A 23821-nucleotide genomic window follows, 5' to 3' on the forward strand; every position below is an offset into this window, starting at 1 on the left:
CACAGAGTCAATTTTCATTTCTATGCTGATGATACCCAACTATATCTTTCTGTGGCTCCAGACGATCCCAGCTGTGCCTTAGACCCGCTGGTTACCTGTCTGTCTAGCATCAAATGTTGGATGAATGAGAACTTTCTCAAGCTAAATGAGGATAAGACAGAAGTTCTCATAATCGGTTCTAGTGAACAGAAAGAATCAATATTAAGCAGACTTGGCAACCTGACTGTAGAAAGTAACAGTACAGTAAAGAACCTGGGGGTTATTATTGATTCTGAATTGAATTTTAATTCACACATTAATCATGTTACCAAGATTGCCTTTTTTCACCTTAGAAATATTGCACGAATCAGAGCCTATGTGTCCTTGGACGATGCAAAAACGCTAATCCACGCCTTTGTTTTTTCTCGGCTTGATTACTGCAATGCACTTTTTTCAGGACTGCCTAAGAAAACAACTGACAGATTACAACTTGTCCAAAATGCAGCAGCCAGAGTTTTAACTAGAACTAAGATGAGAGAACATATTACTCCAGTTTTGGCATCACTGCACTGGCTTCCGGTTGTTTTTAGGATTGATTTTAAAATTATTTTACTTGTCTATAAAGCTCTCAATGGTCTCGCACCTTCCTACCTACATGACTGCCTGCCTAAATATGTCCCAAACCGCCCCCTAAGGTCTTCCACTGCTGGCCTGCTCGCTTTGCCTAAAAAAATGGCAACTAAAAAATACGGGGAAGCAGCTTTTTGCTTCTACAGGCCGTCGGCATGGAACAAGCTCCCACTGTACCTTCGTCAGGCAGCCTCTGTAGACATTTTTAAAGCTCAGCTCAAGACCCACTTCTACAACATTGCTTTTAATTGATCTTTTATTTTTTATTTTTCTGTTATTCATGTCCTCACTGTATTGCATTACTGCTTGCACTTTGAGCTGCATTTCATGTCATGAAAGGTGCTATACAAATAAAGTTTTATTATTATTATTATTATTATTATTATTAACAGGGAGAAGTTAAATGGGAAAGACGACACAATGTGGAGAAGGTATTTTGATCAATCCGACGAAAGTAAACCAGGGTGGAGGGCCTTGTACAAACTTCCCTCAAAGAAACAGACGGGGGACTTACAATGGAGGATTCTCCATGGGGCGGTGGCTGTCAATTATTTTGTGTCAAAAGTGAACCCAGCCATTTCAAATGAGTGTCCTTTTTGTGGGAAGGTGGAGACTATTGCTCATTTCTTTCTAGAATGTGGCAGGATCAATTAATTATTTGGTGTGTTAGAGAGCCTGTTTATTCGTTTCGAAGAGAAGTGGTCTGGTTTATTTATGGAGCGGGAGGAGGATCAACGCTAACAAGTGGCAGTTGCTCAATTTTCTGTTAGGGGAAGCAAAAATGGCAGTCTACTTGACCAGGATAAACCAGATTGAAAGGGAAGCAACACAGGACCTGGTCAGTGTTTTTATCTCACTGGTTAGGGCGAGGATTTGGATTGATTTTAGATTTCACCAAGGAATGAAGAATTTGGACACTTTTGTACAACAATGGTGTTTTAACGATGTCATTTGCTCAGTTGTTGATGAGACTCTTCTTTTTGGTTTGGCTTTTGTGTAAGAATGCCCGTGTTTTGAACCTCAAATGTCTGTTTGAAAACAACTGAAGTGTCACTGGTTTTTAGTTTGTAAATAAAAGGGTTTTAGAAAAGTCAAAAAGTCTCTCTCTCTCTCTCTCTCTCTCTCTCTCTCTCTCTCTCTAGAGTCTATGAGGCTGGTGAATGGAACTGGTTTGTGTTCAGGCAGAGTGGAGGTGAAGTCTAATCAGTCGTGGGTCTCAGTGTGTGAAGATGACTTTGACCAGCAGGATGCAGAGGTGGTCTGTAGGGAGCTTGGCTGTGGGCCTCCTTCAGTCCTCCAGGGGGCGCTGTATGGAGCGGTGGAGGCTCCAATGTGGACCAAAGAGTTCCAGTGTCAAGGCAACGAGTCTGTTCTCCTGGACTGTAGAACCTCAGACTCAACTAGAAACACCTGCTCACCTGACAAGGCTGTTGGACTCAACTGCTCAGGTAACAAACTACACCTTTGGATTAATAATACTAATTATAGAATAATTGTCTTTTACCTGAACAACTGAGCCAAACAGTCAGTTTTCACTGCTTACTATCTTGTCTCTTTAAAGTTTCTTATGGTGTCAGGTTGGTCGGAGGAGCCAGTAATTGTACTGGTATATTGGAGGCGAATCACGAGGGAGAATGGAGACCAGTGGAGCTTTCCTATTCCTGGAGCCAGAAGTTATCATCTGTGGTGTGTCGACAGTTGCACTGTGGCTCTGCTGTTTCATCATCTACAAGGCGTAATGGCTTTAAACCTCAACGTGTATGGGTGATCTCATCTATTTCCTGCGTTGGATCTGAGTCTTCACTGATGGAGTGTGCGACAATGACATCTCATCGGGAGGCATACTATCATCACAGCCAGAGCAGAGCGGAATTAATCTGTTCAGGTACTGTAGCAAACAATGACAGTAGTCTTAAATAAAATCACACCTGTGTGAAGTGAGGGGCGCTCCAAAATTCTCCATTCATTGTCAAAGGGAATTTAATGTTTGTTTAAGACAAAGTTTGTGGACTGTAACAAAAAGCTGGATGTAGGAGGGCCTCAAAAAACAGCCACTGGGACACTGTGCCCACATAAGGTACTGGAGCATTCGGTTATCTTAAAGAGATGTAAATTAGGTGCAAACAACATTTCATTGCCTTGTCTATTAACAATTTTTTGTTAAAAATGCAGTTAAGCTGTGCCACCGCTGCGTCCACTTTAACAGGATCAGTTTCCTCTCCCTTTCCAGCCCCCTGCATTGATTGATTGATTGAAATATTTATTAACAGTTTGCAGAATTACAGTATACATTTCAAGCACAAACTCAATACAAAGACTGTTAACTGTGAGTGGACGACCCAATTAAGCATTGCACTTGTTTACAAGAGGGTCCACCATGTTCAATTCATCAAAACATTTAGAGACGTGTACAATTAGACACTTCTATATAGTAAAAGAACAGAACAGGAATTCATCATAATGGCGGTAAAAAGGGAAAAGATAACATATACAGTGAGGGGGAAGGGGGGGGGGGGGGGGGGGGCGGTGGGGGAGTGCATACACTCACTGCAACCATTTGCTATCATTAGCATTAGCGCACACTGTTTACCTCTCGTCCAGAAACGTTTACATGTTGGGAGCGATGCGAGCCAAAGTTACAAATGACATCCGAACTTTGGATGGCTGAGGATCCTCACTAGGGACAGCTCTCCCAGATTTCAGAGTTATGGAGGTTTGAAAATCCTGCTTTGAACTGAGGTAAATGGAGAGGATTTTTAACGTCCGATAGCTGGTGGTGACGGAGGCGTTGCATAGCAACCGGATCAATGCTAAAAGCAGCTCTGGGGTTCAACCAGTAGGCGTATATATAACGGAGTATACGAGGGGGTACGTATTTACTTAGCAAATAACGTCCCATAGCTGGGGGGTACGTATACCTGTTAGAGAAATAATTAATATCCTGCTAGATAATGATAAGATAATACTGTATAATATCCAGCATGGTGGAATGTAACTAAGTACATTTTCTTAAGTAGGCTACTGTAATTAAGTACAACTTTTTTTTTATCAAAGTTTATTTTTTTTAATTCTTCAAGTCACATACATATGAGTCAAAAATAGCATGCAACATTTTTTGAACTTCTTTTTTTACCCCTAGCTCCCCCCAAAGTTCCCGCTCTGAAAGAGCCACAACCCCGGGATATATTGTACCATTAACAATGAAATAAAAGGCACATACAAATATACATATACATATTCAAAAATAGAAGAAATTAATCAAATGTTGGACACAATATGCAAACAAATAATAATAATAATAATAATAATAATAATAATAACAATAATTAAGTAGCCTACACATTTGAGTTATTTGTACTTTACTAAAGTATTTCAAATACTTTTTCTTATACATATATTGAACTTTTACTACACTACATTTATTTGAAAACTTTATACCAGTAAGACGCCCTGAGGGCGAGGCGCAAGTGTGCACGCATCCGCCTGGGTGACGGCAGACTGCTGGGCGAGCGCTGGCGCTTTGCAATGGGGGGTCAGATCAACATAATGGAATGAATTCTGTACTGGCCATATATGGAGCATGTCTTATGAGTGTACAGGGTTTAATGAGGTCAGATCAACATATGGAATGTCAGAACAGGTCAGCTCCATATATGGATATCTAAGGGGTGGCAGCGGGGATCTGTGATCTCTGTTGTGCTTGTGAAACTTTTCTGGGATTAGCTATATGTAAAAAATATATATATTTGTATTATTGAAATGTATAACATTTCAGAGTTCATTTAATGTTATCTACATTATTAATCTTTAGATCTGTGTGTTTATGGACTTTACATCAGGAATTTCTGGTGTTTACTGTAAAGTTAATTATTATGCAATCAAAGTTCCTATGAATTTATAGTTTTTGTAAATAAAGGTATATTATTTCTTACACATTATTATTATTTTATACAATAAAATACATAATTTTGTAAAGCTTGTTCTATTGTCTGTGTACAGAGTCTGATGTCAGGTTGGTGGGAGGAACCAGTCACTGTACTGGTACACTGGAGATGAAATACCAGGACAAGTGGAAACCAGTGGATGGTTTGTCTTACTGGAACCAGAAGTCATCAGCTGTAGCATGTAGACAGCTGGAATGTGGCCCTGTTGTTTCAACAAAATGGACTCATTCTACATCTCAACCTGTATGGAAGATTACATCTCCCTGTGTTGGATCTGAGTCTTCACTGAGGGTGTGTGGTCCAGTGGAGTCTGCTCCATCTTCCTCCAGGAGGGAGGTGACCTGTTCAGGTAAGCAATTGCTTCAACAGTGACAGTAATCAATACATTATTATTATACTAATAATAACCAGTAATATGCCTTAAAGGCGATTAAGTGACCACTAGGGCTGAGGCACTCTACTGGGATAATGTCAAGAATGGGTCAAATTAATTCATAATCATGGAGAAGAGTAGAAAGAACAGAGATGAGAATAATGTATGTGTTTGACAACACAAATGTTTATTATTTCTGCAGGTTGAAATGTAACATAAATATTTATGTAGGTTCAAATAGTTTTAAATGCACTTTGGCACAAAATTCAATAATGCAACAGTGTAAGTCCAATTTAAAAAAGCAACAGTCTAAGAGCAGCAGGAGGATCCCACTAGCATCATTAGAGCAACCACAAATGTCGAACACATATCCATTGAATGACTCACGGAATGCTGCAGGTTCCATGTTTAATTCCAACGTGTGTAAGCTACATTGTTTAAGTGACAGATCATGCATGGTTTTTATAATGTAAATATCCTATTGTCGCTAACGTGGCGACTAGCACTTTGACAGCTCATCCACCGTAGCTTGTTTACTACTGAAACGGACTTCCTGTGCAGAAACTTCCTCATCAAAATAAGAGCCATGCACTTGTAATGATTAGTCAACACTAGTTTTATTTCTAAGTGTACTTACGGGACGCTCGCATCTCATTTGAGTTCCTTTTGAGTGCCTGTCAGCAAAGACAAAAGCGATGCGACATTTGCAGGAGGATCCCACTATAGCAGCAGCTGTCCGTTTATCAATAGCTCAACCACAATAGCGCTCCACTGTTGTAGCTGACCCTTTGTGGAGCTGACACTTTGTGGAGTGGGCGGTGGCAGTGTGTAGTGGCAAAACACGCGTCACCCGTGTGCTGTGTATGGCGTGTGTCCCGTGTGTTGTGTGCGTGCAGCAGCAGCATACATGAAGAGCGTGACGGATGCAAGCATTACATGCTTCCTGCATTACATGCTTCCATGTAATTGGTGTATACTGACCATGGTATTACTGTGCTTAACTGACCAGCCAACTGGCCTGAGCTGAACTGAAAAGGTTTTTTTATGTACAATGAATTGAGTATATGTGAAAGTTGAGAAAACAAGCCTGAAAGGTTCACTTCTGTGGACTCTAACATTACACTCTAAGTAATATTTCATATTTACATTTCAGCTCTGACATGTATTCCAGACATGCTGTGTAGTATGTGAAGAGTCTGCCTGTGCTACAATATTAACACATTTAGGATTTAAAAATAAATGCTGTTTTTCTCCTCTGGTGAAAAGCTGTGGCTGCACGATGGCAGCCCCTCAGGCAAATCCTGCGGTCACAAATAGTTAACAAGTTAATTCTCCATTTTGATAGTAATTATTGCCACACAGTGATTGTTCAGTAACAGGGTCCCGTCTCTCCAGCTCTTTAATAAAAAATCACACCCGTGTGAACTGAGTGGTGTAGCTCCCCCTCCACCCCCTCTCTCTCTCATTAGCAGGAAACATTGCAGCACTATCCCTCTCTCTGTTTCTGGCGCCCCCTACTGGTACCCTATAGTCATATACTCGTGCTCATGGCCACATAGGTAGCCACATAGGCACATAGATAGGCACGGACATTGCTGGTTGTAAGAGTGGTTGCACCACTCAAAAATACATTTAACATTTTCACTGCATGCATATTCTATTGTCTGTTTAACAGAGCATGATGATGTCAGGTTGGTAGGAGGAATCAGTCCCTGTACTGGCATGTTGGAGGTGAAACACCAGAGTCAGTGGAGACCAGCTGATCATCAGAGTTGGAACCAGAAGTCAGCATCTGTACTGTGTAGACAGCTGGACTGTGGCACTGCTGTTTCAACACAAAGGACTTCTGATTCTGCATATAAACCTGTGTGGTTGATTACATCCTCCTGCGATGGATCCGAGTCTAAACTGAGGTGGTGTGGAAGACTTAATAGCAACATCAATGTGAATTCTCTTACTTCCACTACTAAGAGACTTGAGGTGATCTGTTCAGGTAACAAACCATTTATTTAACAATTATACTGAAGCTATTTAAATGTTATTTTGTCCAATGATGATAGATAATGTTAACACAAAATAGAATACAATTAGGGTGCTCTATTATTGAGACATTTAGATCCTGTGTCTAGGTTTGACAAGACCCTTGACATGATCCTGTTTCTGGTTTTACACACATTTTGACCCAAAGGTCAAAATCCAAAAAGCAAGCAGGCAGGATCTATTTGCGTAACATTTTCAGCACTTGCACTAGAGATCCAAGTTCACATAAATCCAGTTCCAAATCCACGTTTCATAGTGCAGTTTCAAAATTTAAAGTTTTGTATACCGTCTGTCTGTCTGTCTGTCTGTCTGTCTGTCTGTCTGTCTGTCTGTCCCTTGTTCGATTGTCTGTGTACAGAGTCTGATGTCAGGTTGGTGGTAGGAACCAGTCACTGTACGGGTACACTGCAGATGAAACACCAGGGAGAGTGGAGACCAGTGGATGGCTTGTCTTACTGGAGCCAGAAGTCATCATCTGTAGTGTGTAGACAGCTGGACTGTGGATCTGCTCTTTCAACAGAAAGGACTTCTAGTTCTACGCCTTCATCTCAACCTGTGTGGTGGACTACATCCAAATGTGACGAGTCTTCACCGATGGAGTGTGGGTCAAAGAAGTCTGTTACTTCCACTGACATACTGAAGGTGATCTGTTCAGGTAACTATCTGCCTATCTATCTATCTATCTATCTATCTATCTCCGCTTTCGCAAGGCCGGCCTGAGCATTTCATTTGCTGTTGGATTACTTGGGGTGCGCGCGCTTATCCGACACACCAAAAGTCCGACATGCGCAAATCACCCGTTGCTGCCGACATGCATTGAGCCGTGCTTGCGGTTAGGGTTTGCGGTAGGTTGTCGGTCTAATGGCTGTCAGACTGTGAGTATGGCGGAACTTATGCCTGTATACCCGGATGACTTTCCATATTGTGGATGTTACTTTATTTCAGATTACTTCTGACCCACACGTGAAAATAGTTGCTAAATTAGCGCATGTATGTTCTACACCTTGTACTGTTCTATTGATGCATCTGTAGGCCTACACATCTGCGTCTGCTGTTATATAACATTTTACAATATCACCATTGTAATGGTTTAATAAATGGATCTCTCTCCCTCTCATAGTATCTCTCTCTCTCTCTCTCTCTCTTGTCAGAGTTTGTGCGGTTGGTGAATGGGACAAGTTTGTGTTCAGGCAGAGTGGAGGTAAAGTCTAATCAGTTGTGGGTCTCAGTGTGTGAAGATGACTTTGACCAGCGGGATGCAGAGGTGGTCTGCAGGGAGCTTGGCTGTGGGGCTCCTTTGGTCCTCCAGGGGGCGCTCTATGGGGATGTTCAGGCTCCAATGTGGCCCAAAGAGTTCCATTGCGAAGGCAGTGAGTCTGCTCTCATTGACTGTGGATCTTCAGGCTCAAATAGAAACACCTGTTCACCTGACAGGACTGTTGGACTCACCTGCTCAGGTAAAAGACAAAGTACACTTTGTCTTTTTATAATGAAAATGTTATAATGAAAACATTATTACATTTTCCCTGCTTAAACTCTTGTCTCTTTATAGAGCCGAATGATGTCAGGTTGGTGGGAGGAACCAGTCAATGTACTGGGAGGCTGGAGATGAAATATCAGGGAGATTGGAGACCAGTAGATGGTACTTACTGGAACCAGAAGTCATCATCTGTAGTATGTAGACAGCTGGACTGTGGCTCTGCTGTTTCAACAGAAATTACTTCTGATTTTACACATGAACCTGTATGGTTGATTAATGCATTCTGTGATGGATCTGAGTCTTCAGTGAGGGAGTGTGGAACAAAGCAGTCTTTTACTTCCACTAAGAGACTGGAAGTGATCTGTTCAGGTAACAAAATCTTGAACAATTATATGAAACTTTGATTATTTAATCAATCAACCTACCTACCTACCTACCCCTACCTACCTACCTACCTACACTACCAGGTGTGGGTTCTAAATAATTCGACCCGCACATCACTATTGAGTGGAGTCCCCCAGGTGTCTATACTATACTCTCTAGATCAAATCTATTCAGAAAAAGCCGATCTACAAGGTCACAACACGACGCATTGTGCAAACGCATTTCAGCAAATGTTTGCCTATTTTTTGCCTAATGTTAACCTATTGTGATCAGAATTGGGATGCAATGGTTCAAGTGGTAAACTAGTGGTAAAGTGGTAATCACTTCACGATTACACTTTCACTATTATTACATGTAACATTTCTTTGTTGGCTTTTTAAAAGATGTCTTCCATCCATGTGTTTTTTGGTTTCTTCCTGAAAGCTGAAAGCCTTTGAGTCAAAATGCCTAATCGAAATACACCGCTTTAGTGACACATTAAAATCAGCCCCTCTCCTTATCATACAACAACAGCTGTGGGCACGGCTTCAGGTCAGGTGGGTGGTGCTTAGGTGAAAACCAGGTATACTTAAAGATGGAGTGCCGTGAATTTTTCTTGTGTTTAAGAAGTGACGGTACTTCATTAGACCCCTTGGTGTGGTTGTTATGTGCAATGATGTCTTCCCTTTGTATTTAGGGTTTCTTCCTGGAGGCTGAAACCTTGACAGTCAAACGTGCCAATGAAAAATAAAACAGTAATATAGTGACATCACACTATCATCCCCTCCCCTAACCCCTCCCCCTTTATCATACAACTACAGCTGTGGGTGCGGCTTCAGTTCAGATGGATCACCACCCATCACCACCCACCAGGCAAACCAGGCATACTTAATGAACTGGTGGGCGTGCCCACATAAAAACGACAATTTAACAAATACTGTACACTTTTTTGAAAATAAATCTTCCTCCTTATATAACATTACGACCTGATGATCATGTTTTAGGGTGGGAAAAAAATCACAGCACTTTAGAGCAGGGGTGCCCACACTTTTTGACTTGAGAGCTACTTTCAAAATGACCAGCTCAACAAGATCTACACACTGAAAGAAATATTATACCGTTGCTGAAAATAGTTTAAATATACCTGAGGGGGCTTTGGAATTGCGGCACTGGGCCACTGGCGTTACATATAAGACAAATGCACTGCCACTGTTTAATAGAGGGGATATGCTCTAACGTTTAGAGCAAATGTGTGGTCATCATATGGGCATATACACCTAACAATAGATGCCAAAACAATGAGAACATTTACATTTTGTGTATTTTGATATCAAAAGTCCATAGACACAAGTCCAATTTTGTCCCATTATCATGCAACGCTCTTAATTGGTACAGAAAGACACAGACTTCTGTTTCAGACTGAAACTTAAAAATTAAATTACCGAAAAAAGCCATTGCACCCTGACTTTAAAGGTATATTCAGTGATTTCACTTAATTCAAATATCACTTATTTTTTTGTTTTTTTGTGATAATCCTCTCTACTATAGAGTGTGCTGACCATATAAGGAGTTCCTCCCTGTCCCCAGTTAACCTCTGGGGGTCAAAAAACCTTAGGTTTCGTTTTTGGCTCTCTATCCTGATTGGATGAAAGGCTTTGGGTCCCAGCCAAAAACGAAACCTAAGGTTTTTTGAGTGAAATCACTGAATATACCTTTAACTAACTGGTGGGTCTGGCCACATAAAAACTTAGTTTTTTTAACACTTGCTGTATACATTATTAAAAAAACATCTTCCTCCTGCAGGTAAAATCATAATAGCCTATACCTGATGAATTTAGGGGGAGGAATCACGGCACCGTCTTTAACAGTCACTGCCTTTCAAAACACAAATAATAGTAGCCGAATAATGCCTCTCATCTAGGGTGTAGAATATGCATTTACTCAAGTACTGTACTTTAATTACTTGCGCAATCAGAGCGCGCAAGTAATACTTTCTCCCGGTCTGTGTGCACCGTGCCAGCCAACCCGCCATTTGATGCGTATGCAAATAAAACAGCAAATTCATGCCTGGTTTGCTGGGACCAGATTACATAAATGACCATATGTCTTACGTCATCATTTAGAGCTAGTCATACGTAAACTATATACATAATCAGTAAAATAAAATAGCAAATTGTGCCTGATTTGCTGGGACCAGAGTACATGGTGTATATGACTAGCTCTCAATGATGACGTAAGAAATATGGTCATTTATGTAATCTGGTCCCAGCAAACCAGGCACAAATCTGCTGTTTTATTTGCATACGCATCAAGTGGCGCGGGTTGGCTGGCACGGTTTTTCGCGCAAAGTAACCACAGTATACCACTAATCAACTTACAACTACATACTCTATATAGTATATGTATATGTATACGTATGTCTTACATCATCATTTAGAGCTAGTCATACGTATACTATATACATAATCAGTAAAATAAAATAGCAAATTGTGCCTGATTTGCTGGGACCAGAGTACATGGTGTGTATACAGTATGTATGACTAGCTCTCAATGATAACGTAAGAAATATGGTAATTTATGTAATCTGGTCCCAGCAAACCAGGCACAAATCTGCTGTTTTATTTGCATACGCTTCAAGTGGCGGGTTGGCTGGCACGGTTTTTGGCGCAAAGTAACCACAGTATACCGCTAATCAACTTACAACTACATACTCTATATAGTATATGTATAACTGCTTTGAAGGTTGTTAATTGAAGTTAGAGACACATATTACGCTGATCATGATTTAGTATTAATATCACTATAGTCCAAGATGAAATACATTTAAAACAATTGACAATTTACAATAAATAATAAAATAATTATACTGTATAACATATTTTAATTCAGTTTATATACCTTTTTTCATCACATATCAATGATTTATTTTTCTTTGAAAAACTAAAAAGGGATCTAGAATATTTCTAAATTGATAAAAGTGTATTTCTTATATAGATAGAAACTTGAACCATACTTAATAATACTAGATGTTTACATGCATAAAGTAGCAAATAGTTACCACCTAATAATTAGACATTTCAAACGTTCCTTCACAGAGATACTGAGATTCCACAGTTTACAGCAGTCGAAAGTACTTGCGCGCTCTGCTTGCGCACTAGTTGGCCATTTATGGCCTACTAGTGTGCAACAAGCAAGTATGCACTCGACAGAGTGCAGTTCTAGTTTAATTTCTAGTTTAATTTACTTATGTCCTACAGTATTTGCTTGTAGATCTGTTGGGGGTTTTTGTTTTGACAGATTTGTTCATATTTGACTACAAAAGTGACATGCTGTTTTTAAATCTCACAGCCGCTCATGTGACGTCCAGCGTTATCACAACTACAGTCACAGTGGTGCTTCTGGCCATGCTCTTCATCATCATCATCATCATCATCATCATCATCATCATCCTCTATCGTCTTAGGGTCAATAGGAAGGTACAGTATACTATTCATCCACCCAAAATAATCATATTTGAACTGGAGATGCCCCAAATAATCATATTTGAACTGGGGATGCCCCAAATAATGATATTTGAACTTGTAGATCCGCTGTTTTCACAATGTTTGCCTCTTTCTTACATTATATTTGCCAATTTGGTAATGAAAAGGTCTTAAAGGACCACCTTCACCAATTTTAAACCTATCTTCATATACTAGGTCCTCACTAATTATCATGAAAGAATGGCGCAATATTTTTCTACTTGGTCTGTGTCTCATAGGAGGGCTGTGGGCAGTTCACAAAACAATCTTCCAGTGACATCATCGATGGGGAATCCAAGCTAATAGAAACTGCAGGCTTTCTAGTCCTGAAAATTGCAATGTGAAAATGGAAGGCATCGTTCTCACGATAATGAAAATCTAAAAAATTGTACAAAAATCTTGTTTAAAAAAAAAATCAGCCTAATGATGTCACTGGAAAGTAGAAAAAAGTAGAAAACATCGTGACATTTTATCATGATTATTAGTGAGGACCTATTATATTATGAAGATAGGTTGAAAAGTGGTTATGGTCCTTTAAAAGTAATTACATTTCAACTTTAGAAATGTGCAGATACCCTGTATACACAGTTGTTTACTGTTGAGTGGAGAAAACAATGTTGCACATTAATCTAATCACCCCCATCCCCAAAATAATTATAATAATTCGGGGACCCCCTCTGTTTGAGAATCACTGCTATAAGTAAAACACTGCTGTGTTTCTCCAGGCCTCCAGAGGGCAGAGTGTAGGAGAGATGACTGCTGAGATGGTTTCCTTCAACAGTCTGGAACAGGAAGCAGAAGAAGTTCATCTTATGTCATCATGTAAATCACTAATCAGTGGCGGGACAATAGCAACGTAGCCTACATGGGCGCCAGTGGCTCAGGGGTAGAGTGACCGGATGGCAACCGCAAGGTTCCCAGTTCGAACCCGGGCTCCCCCAGAGTTCGTGTCGAAGTGTCCTTGAGCAAGACTCTGAATCCCTAATTGCTCCCGATGTACAGGTTGGTGCCTTGCATGGTTTCCTCGCCATCGGTGTGTGAATGGTTGAATGTAATGCATCTTTGTAAAGCGCCTTGGATAAAGGCGATATATCAATGCACCATTTACCATATCGATTAAATTCTTTCAGGGGCTTTCTGACAGAAAGGCTGCTTTCTGATACTGTATGTGTACATTCCTTACTATCAGCCTAGTTTCCTATCACGTCATAAATAGGCTATATCACAGGTTAGGTCTGAGTAGGATCTAGAAAAACATACCCATGCATTCATCTTCACTACTGAAGACTTCACTACTGTCGACCTGCAGGTCTGTTTACAAGACCTATCGGACCACTGCAGTTGATTCAGAACATTGCTGCTCGAATCTTTCTACTAATATCAATAAAGTGAAGCATACTGTATCACTCCAGTTATAGAAATAGAATTTGCTCCGGTCTATAAAGTTTTCAATGGTTTAGGGCCAAAATACATTTCTGATCTGCAAAATTATAACCATCCCGATCTCTCAGGTCATCTGCGCTGCCATCGATTGAGTATTTTTTTTCCTCTTCTGCACTGTAATCGTATTTGTTATTTGTACTTATTTTTGTTTCATTGCATCCTAATACCATTGTATAATTGCGTTTTCTTTGCTTGATGTTTGCGTAAAGCACATTGAAATGGCTTGCTGTTGAAATGTGCTATACAAGAATACAATTGCTACAGATAGATATTGATACAGTGCAAAGGTCAAAGGTTACATGTGGTCCATTGTGCTCAATGAATCAGGAATACTTATACAATACAAATACAATGACATGATACAAAACATATTGTGATAAAGCTGATAATCACTTTTTATTTCCACTCTGAGGAAGGCTGAGGCATTGGCACTCAATAAAAAAAGAATGTGCACCCGAGCCTGCATGTCGTGCACTTATTTTATTATTTCTGGAGTGCCACCTTTCCCACTTATATTAGTTTGGTGCTGTTTTTGTATATTGGGATAAAGCTCAGAACAATCATATATTTACATAGAACGGAGGGGTGGGGGCGGAGGGGCAGAGGACTCCACTATCAATATTAAGCGACTTTGAGTATACCTTGAAAAGCGCTAAATAAATTGTATGTATTAGATGTATTGACAAATCTAAAGTGGCAGACCATTAAATGATATACGTAGCTTGCGGAGTTAGTTCAGTCACATATACTCGAGGGGGTTCATGCCGTGCGCAAGGGCGCATTCATATACTCAAGGGGTTAACATGCTGCATTACTATGCTGTTACATGCTGCATTGGCTCCCCCCCCCCCCCCCCCCCCCCTTTATGTTTTATTAATGCATTTCTATTCCAACCTGTACATATAGATTTAGTGTGTTTGAGAAACGTATTGTTCGTTGTCACTGTTGTCATTGTGAATGAATGCATGGGACCCGAATGGAAACAAGACCGCAAGGTCTTTCTTCGGTGCTGTCCTTTTGGACCAATGCTGCACTTGACTGTACCCTGTACTGTTTGCATCTTATTGTCTAATACAATTATCAATCAATCAATATAAAAAAACTATGTGGGTGTATTCAGTGTGTGCAAGACCCACATGTCATTCGCTGATGTGGCAGTCAGCTGAACAATTAAGCTCACTAGACTGCATGCTCTTCCTGCCTTCCTTCTGCTTATGGTTCCTGGTTGCTGTTATGTGACCGGTGGTCTCTGTTATTTATGTTCCCCATGGGGGGTTTTATATCTCTCCCTGCTCTTAATGTTTAACGATGGTGTTTGATTGTGACAAGATAAAATATTATATGCACACTTGTATTCTCATTCTATATTAAATATTGGTTAATTTGTGAGTTGTCTGACTGAACTATTTTTAACTAGTGTGGCTTCTTCTCTTAATTAGATTATCTCTTCCCAGTTTGGTTATGCAAGAATTGCTCCATTTTATGATAAATGTAAGACCAGACCAGAACAATTTACAGTAAGCAAGAACAACACAAAATGCATAGAAATAGTCATGTATCAGAATTAAGTAAACTAAGAACCTAACATCAAGGCTGTGGACTTTTGTCAGATCATCACAGCAGGTTAATGAGTAATGCTATTACGACACAGCTCTTCTGAGAAATCACACAGTCAGTCTAATGCGACATTTCAATATAATGTTAGTGAGGGAATGTTGACTCGCTTACCGCTAGAACCGCACGCCACCATCACCGGAGAGCTGTCGGCGAGAGCAACGAGACGGTAGTCCTTTTATTTGTTTGTGAGGCTGCGCAGGTGTTGCTTATCTGAAGGTTTCCATCAGGTAATTTGGGAAGTACCTGCCTCCGATTACGTGGCCCAGCCCTCGGCGCTTCCGCCCCGCCTCACTCTCTCTCTCTCTCCCCGGGGTGGCGCCGCTGTGGTGCACGGTCCCGCCGCGAGACGCCACAATACATGTATGTAATCTGGCACCACTGCCGTATCAGGCACAAGTAGTCATTATGTGATTCGCTGGGACGGTGCATATGTATCGAATATGCTGGGACGGTGCATACGCATGAAAAGTGGTGCAAAGTATTTTTTTACATGCATGAAGTAGGTAGGTAGCAAATAGTTAAACCTAATAATTCAACATTTCAAACGTTCCTTCACAGAGAAACTGAGATTTGACAGTTTGTAGCGGTCGAAAGTACTTGCACGCTCTGCTTGTGCACTAGTAGTAGTACTAGTGGGGGGGGGGGGGGGGGGGGGGGGCAGAAGCAGCCTGAGTGGTGGTCTTTTGGTGACACTTGAGGGAAAATTAGAGGAAGCAGGCCAGTTTCAGTTCCTCATTTCAGTCAGACAACTCAAGGAGGATGTAATATATATTTATTGAATATAAGATAATCAATGCAATATATTTATTATGGTTTGGCGATGTATTGGATCTGCTTTTAGGTACTCAGGTCAAGCGCATCAGTCCCAACCATAGGGACTCTGAATCCCCCGTACCTAAACAGTAGATCCAAAACGACAGGTGGTAGCTGGGGTGGAGGTGGGTGAGCACTTTGTATACAGCAGCACGCAGTATACAAAAAGGCAGCAGCAGCAGAATTGAGCGCAGGATGTATGACAGCAGCACGCTGATACAACAGCAGTAAGCAAGCAGAATGAGCGCAAGTTGTATGACAGCAGCACGCTGATACAACGGCAGTAGGCTAAAGCAAGCAGAGTTGAGCGCAGGTTGTATGACAACAGCACGTTGATACAACAGCAGTGTAAGCAAGCAAGAAGGCAGAGGACTGCAACCCCTCTGGTTCAAGTAGCCGGTATGAGAGATTGGGTGAGCGTGTGATTGGCTGAGTGAATCATGTGGATGAGAGCTTGATGCTGCGGTGGCCCAATTAACGGCCGGCGCGCTGACTGAGGTTCCCTGACTGAACTTGCTCTGCGCATGTCTACGACAGGCGCAAATGCTCATTTCAGTCAGACAACTCAAGGAGGATGTAATATATATTTATTGAATATAAGATAATCAATGCAATATATTTATTATGGTTTGGCGATGTATTGGATCTGCTTTTAGGTACTCAGGTCAAGCGCATCAGTCCCAACCATAGGGACTCTGAATCCCCCAACAGCACAAAACATCCGAAACCCCCAAAAAGCAGATCATCACCAACCCTAAGCTATACATGTGTACAACAGAGCACCTGTTGTTTCCTGTAACAGGAAGACCATACCGATATCCATTCCGCGCAGCGACAAGGGTCATAGGACATGGATCAGACATAGGTCATGCTAGCATTATGTGATGACTAGTCAATGTGTTGGACAGTACAGCGCCTGTTCGACAGTACAGCGCCTGTTCTAGCATTATGTGATGACTAGGTCAATGTGTTCAACAGTACAGCGCCTGTTGATCCCTGAAATTCAGGAGTCCTAAACGGTGTCCTGGTTTGCTGCGCGCTGCAAAACCAACATGACCCACTGCACAAATAACCCAACCCAACCAGGATCACCGAAAGGGACATTCTATCATTATCATTAATATCTGAAATCAGTACCCAGTAGTCTACCACCTGGAGCTTCAAATTTTAGCTTGCAACATGATCGCATGCATGATCATGATGCTGCAACGCTGCAATGCGGCAAGTTCTGCAACAGTTATACGCAAAATACAGTTTTAAGAATGAATTGTACTTATGTAGTAAGTAAGAAAAAACAGCAGCAAATTACACACTATTCACGACTAGTTAGTATTTGAGCCTGTAAAATATCTTTCAAGACTAGTCTAACATAGCTTTCGTAAGCAGCAGAGACCACCGGCCTAAGAAACAGAAAGATCATGCAGAAAAACAGTTAAGAGTATTAATAATATCCTGCAGCATAAGGAGCAAAATAATGAAAATATGTAGCAGCAGCAACGTAACCAACATAATTCAGAGCTCATTAGTCTGAGCCTGAAAAAAGCATCCGAGTTTAGCAGAGCATAGCTTTCATCAGCTGCAGAAGACCACCAGCCCAAAGCTTGTAGCATTTGGTGCTGCTGCCGATCCTAAAGAGTGTGACGTGTAGCGATTAGGAGGCAGCCCACAGCCTTGACACTGAAGAAGCAGCTTTTGCAGGACCGGCCATGGCTTCCCGGAATCCATCATGAATAGGGGCTCATGACATTGCGGATGGACATCATGGCAGAAAACGAGGCATGGAAGAGAAAGGACAAAGACCAGTGTTAGTTGCTGTCACAGATATACCTTAATGAAATTAGTTGTTTTGAGTGATTTAATGGTGGGCATCCAAGCAAAGTCAGAAGTGGAAATATCATGCATAGGATTCGCCACATAGAAGGTATACAAATAATATATATATATATATTATAGAATGCCAGTAGATAACTCACTGAAGATCTGGAGTAAAGCTGAACGCCAGTTATAATGCCTTTGAGATTTAAACAATTAACTAAAAGCACTACTATGATAGGATACACAGAAAGCAACTTGGAAAGATGAATAGGACCCTGCAACATACTGTAACCTCATGAGCTTGCAGCTGCATTAAGAGAAGGCAGGAATAATTTACCATGGTTTGATTTAAGGTTACCAGGCAGCTTCGAAACCATCAGCATGGCCTCTGAGCTAGAACATGAAATTAACAGGACAAGCATCTCTATGTTGACAAACCTGGAATTAGAACAGCTCTTAGAATGAAATAATCCATAACACAGGTCCAAGTTATACCACTGAGCGATGGTCCTTATTGATGGGTGATGCTGATTCCTTCATTATGACTGATCCGTTTCCCATTCCAGGTTTTTATCCGACCAAAAGCATGCTACCGCTGCTTATAAGGTAGCTCAAATAACACGGAAGACTTGCATCTGCCGGCAAGTATTAAATTCAGCCATTTATCTGCAACCCATCTCCCTTCATACTCTTCCCCCAAGACCGTAGAAGGAGCTGCGTCCATGTCAACATATCAAGGATACAGATGTTTCGACCGAAACACTACTTAGCCTAGGTGAAGATGCGGATTGATTAACTGATGACCTGCCTCATGGTTTCAGTAGCAGCAGATCCACGTATAACACCAATGTGAGCCTATCCGATAATGGCTGCAGCTGCGATGAAGACTGTATGCAGCAACCCATGGGGAGGACCTTCCCAGCATCCAAGGTTCATCTCATCAGTATAAAGGGCTGTCGCTCAGGAAATGGAGACAGAAGCAGCATGAGAACAGCTATGAATCGCTTTAAAATGACATGGATATAGCTAAAGTTGACTTTAAGGCAAATTAGCTTCAGTCACGGTGTAGTATCATCTAAGCCGTAACACTGATAGAATTCAAATCAATCATTTAGCAGCAGTGTTAGCAGCGTGGTAACGCCATACCTCTTTTCCTGGCTGAGCATAGGAAAAACACCACGCCTCTGTTCCTGGGCTAAGCATAGCAGAAATGTTAGCAATGAGCCAATTCCTGTCTTTAAAGACAGACTGTGCGTTTAATTTAATGTTAAACACTTCCCTGGCGCACCATAAGTACTTACCTGTAAAACAGACCCATAGAGTAAGACGGAGTTACGAAACTCAGTTCACTTCATGGGGCCAGTTCAATGGCGTGGCTCTTCTTCCACAAATGGGTAGAAGGGTACAGAAGCAACAGCCCAGCTTTAGTATTCTTAAATCCCTTATTTTAGATTGTTTGTAGTAATCGTATGACAAACACATTACAGAGACTTTAGTCGTCCTGAATAATACTTTTAAAACATGTCATGTTGCACACATGCCTAAATGGCTTCTTATTTGCACTGCCGTCGTTGAAAACAATGTATTCGAAACTCCATTTGTCCGCCTTTCAGGCTGCATGAACAGTGCTCGGTTTCTGCCCGCTCATCGTAACTCTTCTATTAGATGGCTCTGCTGCAACCCATGCCGCCTATTTCTCCAAGCATAGGCATCGAGTCGTGGGTGCTTGAGGCCTGAAGCGCCCACTGACACAATGGGCGCGTTCGGAAATAGCGCACTGTGCAATGCAAACAAATGGACGAGTGCGCTCCCGCACTGGGGCCAGTGGGGCGGGGGGGCACCCACTATCAATTAGCATCCTAAATACCTCATAATAGGCCTACTAAAAATAATTGAGATCCCTGAATGTGCAAGCATCCACCTTATAGCCAGGTAAATCATTTATTTGAACAGCAGGATCAATTAGTTTATAGGTAGTTAGCATGAATCAATGGCATGATATTGATTCCTCCAGCCAAAATGAAAAAATAATATCCAGCATGGCTCTGCCCAACACTAGGTGCATGATACGGTACAATTCACACTGACATATTCCTTGGGACCCAGGTGCCATGTGGGCCTATGCAACCAAGAGCAACCTCACTGCTCTCTCAGTTGCTCTGGTCAACTACATTTACTTCTAACTGATGCTGCATTGGACGTTTCATTCTGATCAGAGAACTTGTGTTGCCATATGTGAAGAAAAATACACTGCAGTACAAACAAACAATAATAGAAAAACATTAACTAAAATAAGCAGGCTAATTAACATAAGAAAATGTACAAGCAAACATTTACTCACATAATGTAAATAAAAGAAAGAGGCAAAACTATATCATAGTTCCATATATATGCATAACACAAACAAACTTACAAGTATTAGGTGAAGAACCTCCAAACACAACATGCATCTCTGAATGTGAACATGAAACTGACAACAAACAAGACGGCTCTCTTCTACACTCTACAGAACAGGAAAGCTAAAGATATACTGCCCCTAGTGGACGGCAGACCCTTCAATATGGAGGAGACAAGCAGCTGGGTCAACGAAAACAAGCCACAAACTATCTTGAATCATTATGAAAACAATCCAACAACGTCAAATAAGTTTATCATCATATAAAATTGAGGGTGCCTCAAAAGAACCGCGGGTTTAAACAACGTTGACTGTTATAATGTGCAGACGTGGCAACATGCCTGACAGACGCGATGCGGACATACTCCCGAGTAATCTAGTAATAGTGGCGACATTAGTGTTGACTCACTTGGCAACAATGGAATGCGGAAGTGCTCGTTCTATCTCAAGGGATAGTTCCAACTTCCAGCCAAAGGAACAATGTTGGAACTATACAAAGCGTGTCGCCACTCTCCTACTCTATACTGTGGACGAATGTATGCTTTTAATCCCGTTGCCTTGAATCTATATTACGTCCACATATTGACTAGAAGCAGCCGAGACAAGAATGCGCACCAAGCGTGACCACCGTCATAAAACTGATTATAAACTTTGCCTGGATTTACATGTGAAGAACGGCGGAAAGCAGAGCAGACGGCAGGTAAGATGCTTCCTTGACTAGTGTTGTGAGCAGGACAGGACCCGACGTGAAATGCATTGGCTAACGCGATCTCGGTGTGATCGAGGCACAACGATAAAAGCAACAGAAGAGAACATTTAAGCAGCAGCTTCAACTTATTTCCGTCGGTGAACAAAAGCAGTGCACGTTCTTCCAACCAATTAAACTCACTGACTTACCAGAATTGTATGAAAGCAACGTTTAGTGCCTAGCCTAATCGCCCAGACGCCACAGCAGTGGCGAACTGGTGACATTAGCAGCAGTAGTAGAATTGAGCACTTTGTATACAGCAGCACGCAGTATACAAAAAGGCAGCAGCAGCAGAATTGAGCGCAGGATGTATGACAGCAGCACGCTGATACAACAGCAGTAAGCAAGCAGAATGAGCGCAAGTTGTATGACAGCAGCACGCTGATACAACGGCAGTAGGCTAAAGCAAGCAGAGTTGAGCGCAGGTTGTATGACAACAGCACGTTGATACAACAGCAGTGTAAGCAAGCAAGAAGGCAGAGGACTGCAACCCCTCTGGTTCAAGTAGCCGGTATGAGAGATTGGGTGAGCGTGTGATTGGCTGAGTGAATCATGTGGATGAGAGCTTGATGCTGCGGTGGCCCAATTAACGGCCGGCGCGCTGACTGAGGTTCCCTGACTGAACTTGCTCTGCGCATGTCTACGACAGGCGCAAATGCTCATTTAGGTATCATTTAGGCCCATGGGTTCCAATGTGTTAAGAGTATGAATCCAGTGGGCCTCTCTGCATAGCACTTTCTTGATAATGTCTCCACCTCGTGAAGAGGCAGATCTTTTCTATACCCCAGAAGCGTAATGATGCTGGGGAGCCCTGGTTGGCTTGTATGTAGTGCCTATAGCCATGGCATATTCTAGGTTACCAGTGCATATTGCTGTTTTGTGTTCCCCAATTCTGATTTCATGTGTAGAGTTACAATTGATGAAGGATTTAATTTTGCCAGTGCGGGGAATCGGGGATGTGTGATATATTTGGTGTTAGAGGAGTTGGGACATTGGGCGCAGTTCCCGCACTTGTAGAAACCCTGGGGGGGAGGGTTGAAAGCCAAGAGGGGGGCCTGGGGTGAGGTCAGAGTGCACCAGACGGTCTCTCTGGCTGCGACTGCGTCTGAAACAGAAAAGACGGGGGTCAATACAGATATTGGACACTTGTGGATCACTTTGAAGGACATGCCAATGTTTTAAAATTATGTTTTTAATAGAGCCTGCTGCTGGTGTATATTGAGTGGAGAAACAGAGTCTATTAGATGACTTCTTAGGTTTCTTTTGTAAAAGGGTCTCACGGTCAGTGCGTAAAGCTCTGTTATATGCCGAGTCAATTAATGTCTGTTGTGGCATAACCTCTCTCTCTAGAAAACGATTAGTGAGCCCTGTGGCTTTGTTTACAAAGTCTGGAGTAGAGCTACAGTTTCTCCTAAAACTTTGGCCTACAGGGATGTTGCCCTATGAGCCGTTTAGGGTGGTTACTGTTGGCTATAAGGATGGTGTTCCTACTGAGGGGTTTTCTATAGTTTCCCATCATCCCTTTTGAAGATGGTGAGGTCTAGAAATTTAATTTGATGGAGATCATGTTCCATAGTGAACGACAGGTAATCAGTGGTGGAATTGGCATATGTAAAGAAGATATTTAATTAATCTTGGCTACCTGTGTAGATCTATGTTTGTAGATCTATGTCAGTTTTATTTTATATTTTTGAAAGTTTTAAATTATTCTAACAGTTCTGTTATGTTATATTTGTTTGTTTGTTTATAAAGCCCTGAATGGTCAGGCTCCTGCTTATATCTGTGATCTTTAAACTCCCTGGTCCTAATTCATTAAAAATGAAATATGCCACCGTTACACTGTGGCGGAAACAGATATCGTATTTATCCGTCCGATCAAGCTGCGTTGAGATGACGTGTTATTCAGAGAGTAGTGTGTAACACAGGTGCACAGGCGTATCGCAGGTGTATGTCATACTGAAAGCAGCGGGTGCAAAGTGATCGGAAAAGCAACCGACAACCTCATCTGCATAGATCCACGCCCCATATCGACCATAAAAGGCTTCAAGCATGACTCAGCAGACAGCAGTTTGTCTGAGATCACAGCCGCGGTCACTGCTATATCCAAGCTTAAAACGGTGCGTGCTCCGCTGAAGCAATATAATTATAATTTATTTAATTAAGTTCGGGACCAAGGCGGGTGCTCACTCACACCTTTGCAGAGGTAAAACATATCCGATATTTAAAATATCGGATATGTCAATGCAAAAGTCGTCTTTTCAGAGAGAGCGAGAGAGAGAGAGAGAGACGAGAGAGGGAGGGGGGCTGCATGGGCCCTCGACACTGTTGCGCGATAAAGAACAGTAGCCCATACATTCATAAGTAAATATATTATAGGCCTACCTCGTAGGCCTGGGATCCTCTTGTCTGAAGAAATTATAATCCAGTGAGTTTATCCAGTGAGTTAAACTATTCTGTGTGTGGCATCCATGTGATCAATATCAATATACATTATTATAAATTCTGTCTGTGTGTCCGTCATGTTCACGAGTGGAGGTGAGCTGGTTTAAAACTGATATGACTGGCCGACTTTCAAACACGCTGCATTCATTAGGCTAATATTGGTCTTCTATTTTTTATATAGGGCTAATTAGCCCTATTCATTTTCCAATGTGAATCGG

The 23821-nt window shown here is 41.6% G+C and overlaps 1 protein-coding gene across 1 annotated transcript in view; it reads left to right on the forward strand.

The window, feature by feature from the left end:
• Positions 1 to 23821, forward strand: part of LOC310858275 (scavenger receptor cysteine-rich type 1 protein M160-like) — a gene marked incomplete at both ends in the record, with an annotated part of 36987 nt that overhangs the window by 9362 nt on the left and 3804 nt on the right. The window contains 8 exons of the mRNA XM_083764381.1: positions 1752 to 2057; positions 2171 to 2494; positions 4609 to 4902; positions 6602 to 6919; positions 7325 to 7621; positions 8118 to 8423; positions 8519 to 8815; positions 12158 to 12285. Of these exons, the coding sequence (XP_083620507.1) occupies positions 1752 to 2057; positions 2171 to 2494; positions 4609 to 4902; positions 6602 to 6919; positions 7325 to 7621; positions 8118 to 8423; positions 8519 to 8815; positions 12158 to 12285 (2270 nt within the window). The remainder of the gene's footprint in view (positions 1 to 1751; positions 2058 to 2170; positions 2495 to 4608; positions 4903 to 6601; positions 6920 to 7324; positions 7622 to 8117; positions 8424 to 8518; positions 8816 to 12157; positions 12286 to 23821) is intronic.

Source organism: Protomyctophum parallelum, assembly GCF_964188405.1.
Source record: "Protomyctophum parallelum genome assembly, chromosome: 5".
In the NCBI taxonomy this organism is placed as follows: domain Eukaryota; kingdom Metazoa; phylum Chordata; class Actinopteri; order Myctophiformes; family Myctophidae; genus Protomyctophum; species Protomyctophum parallelum.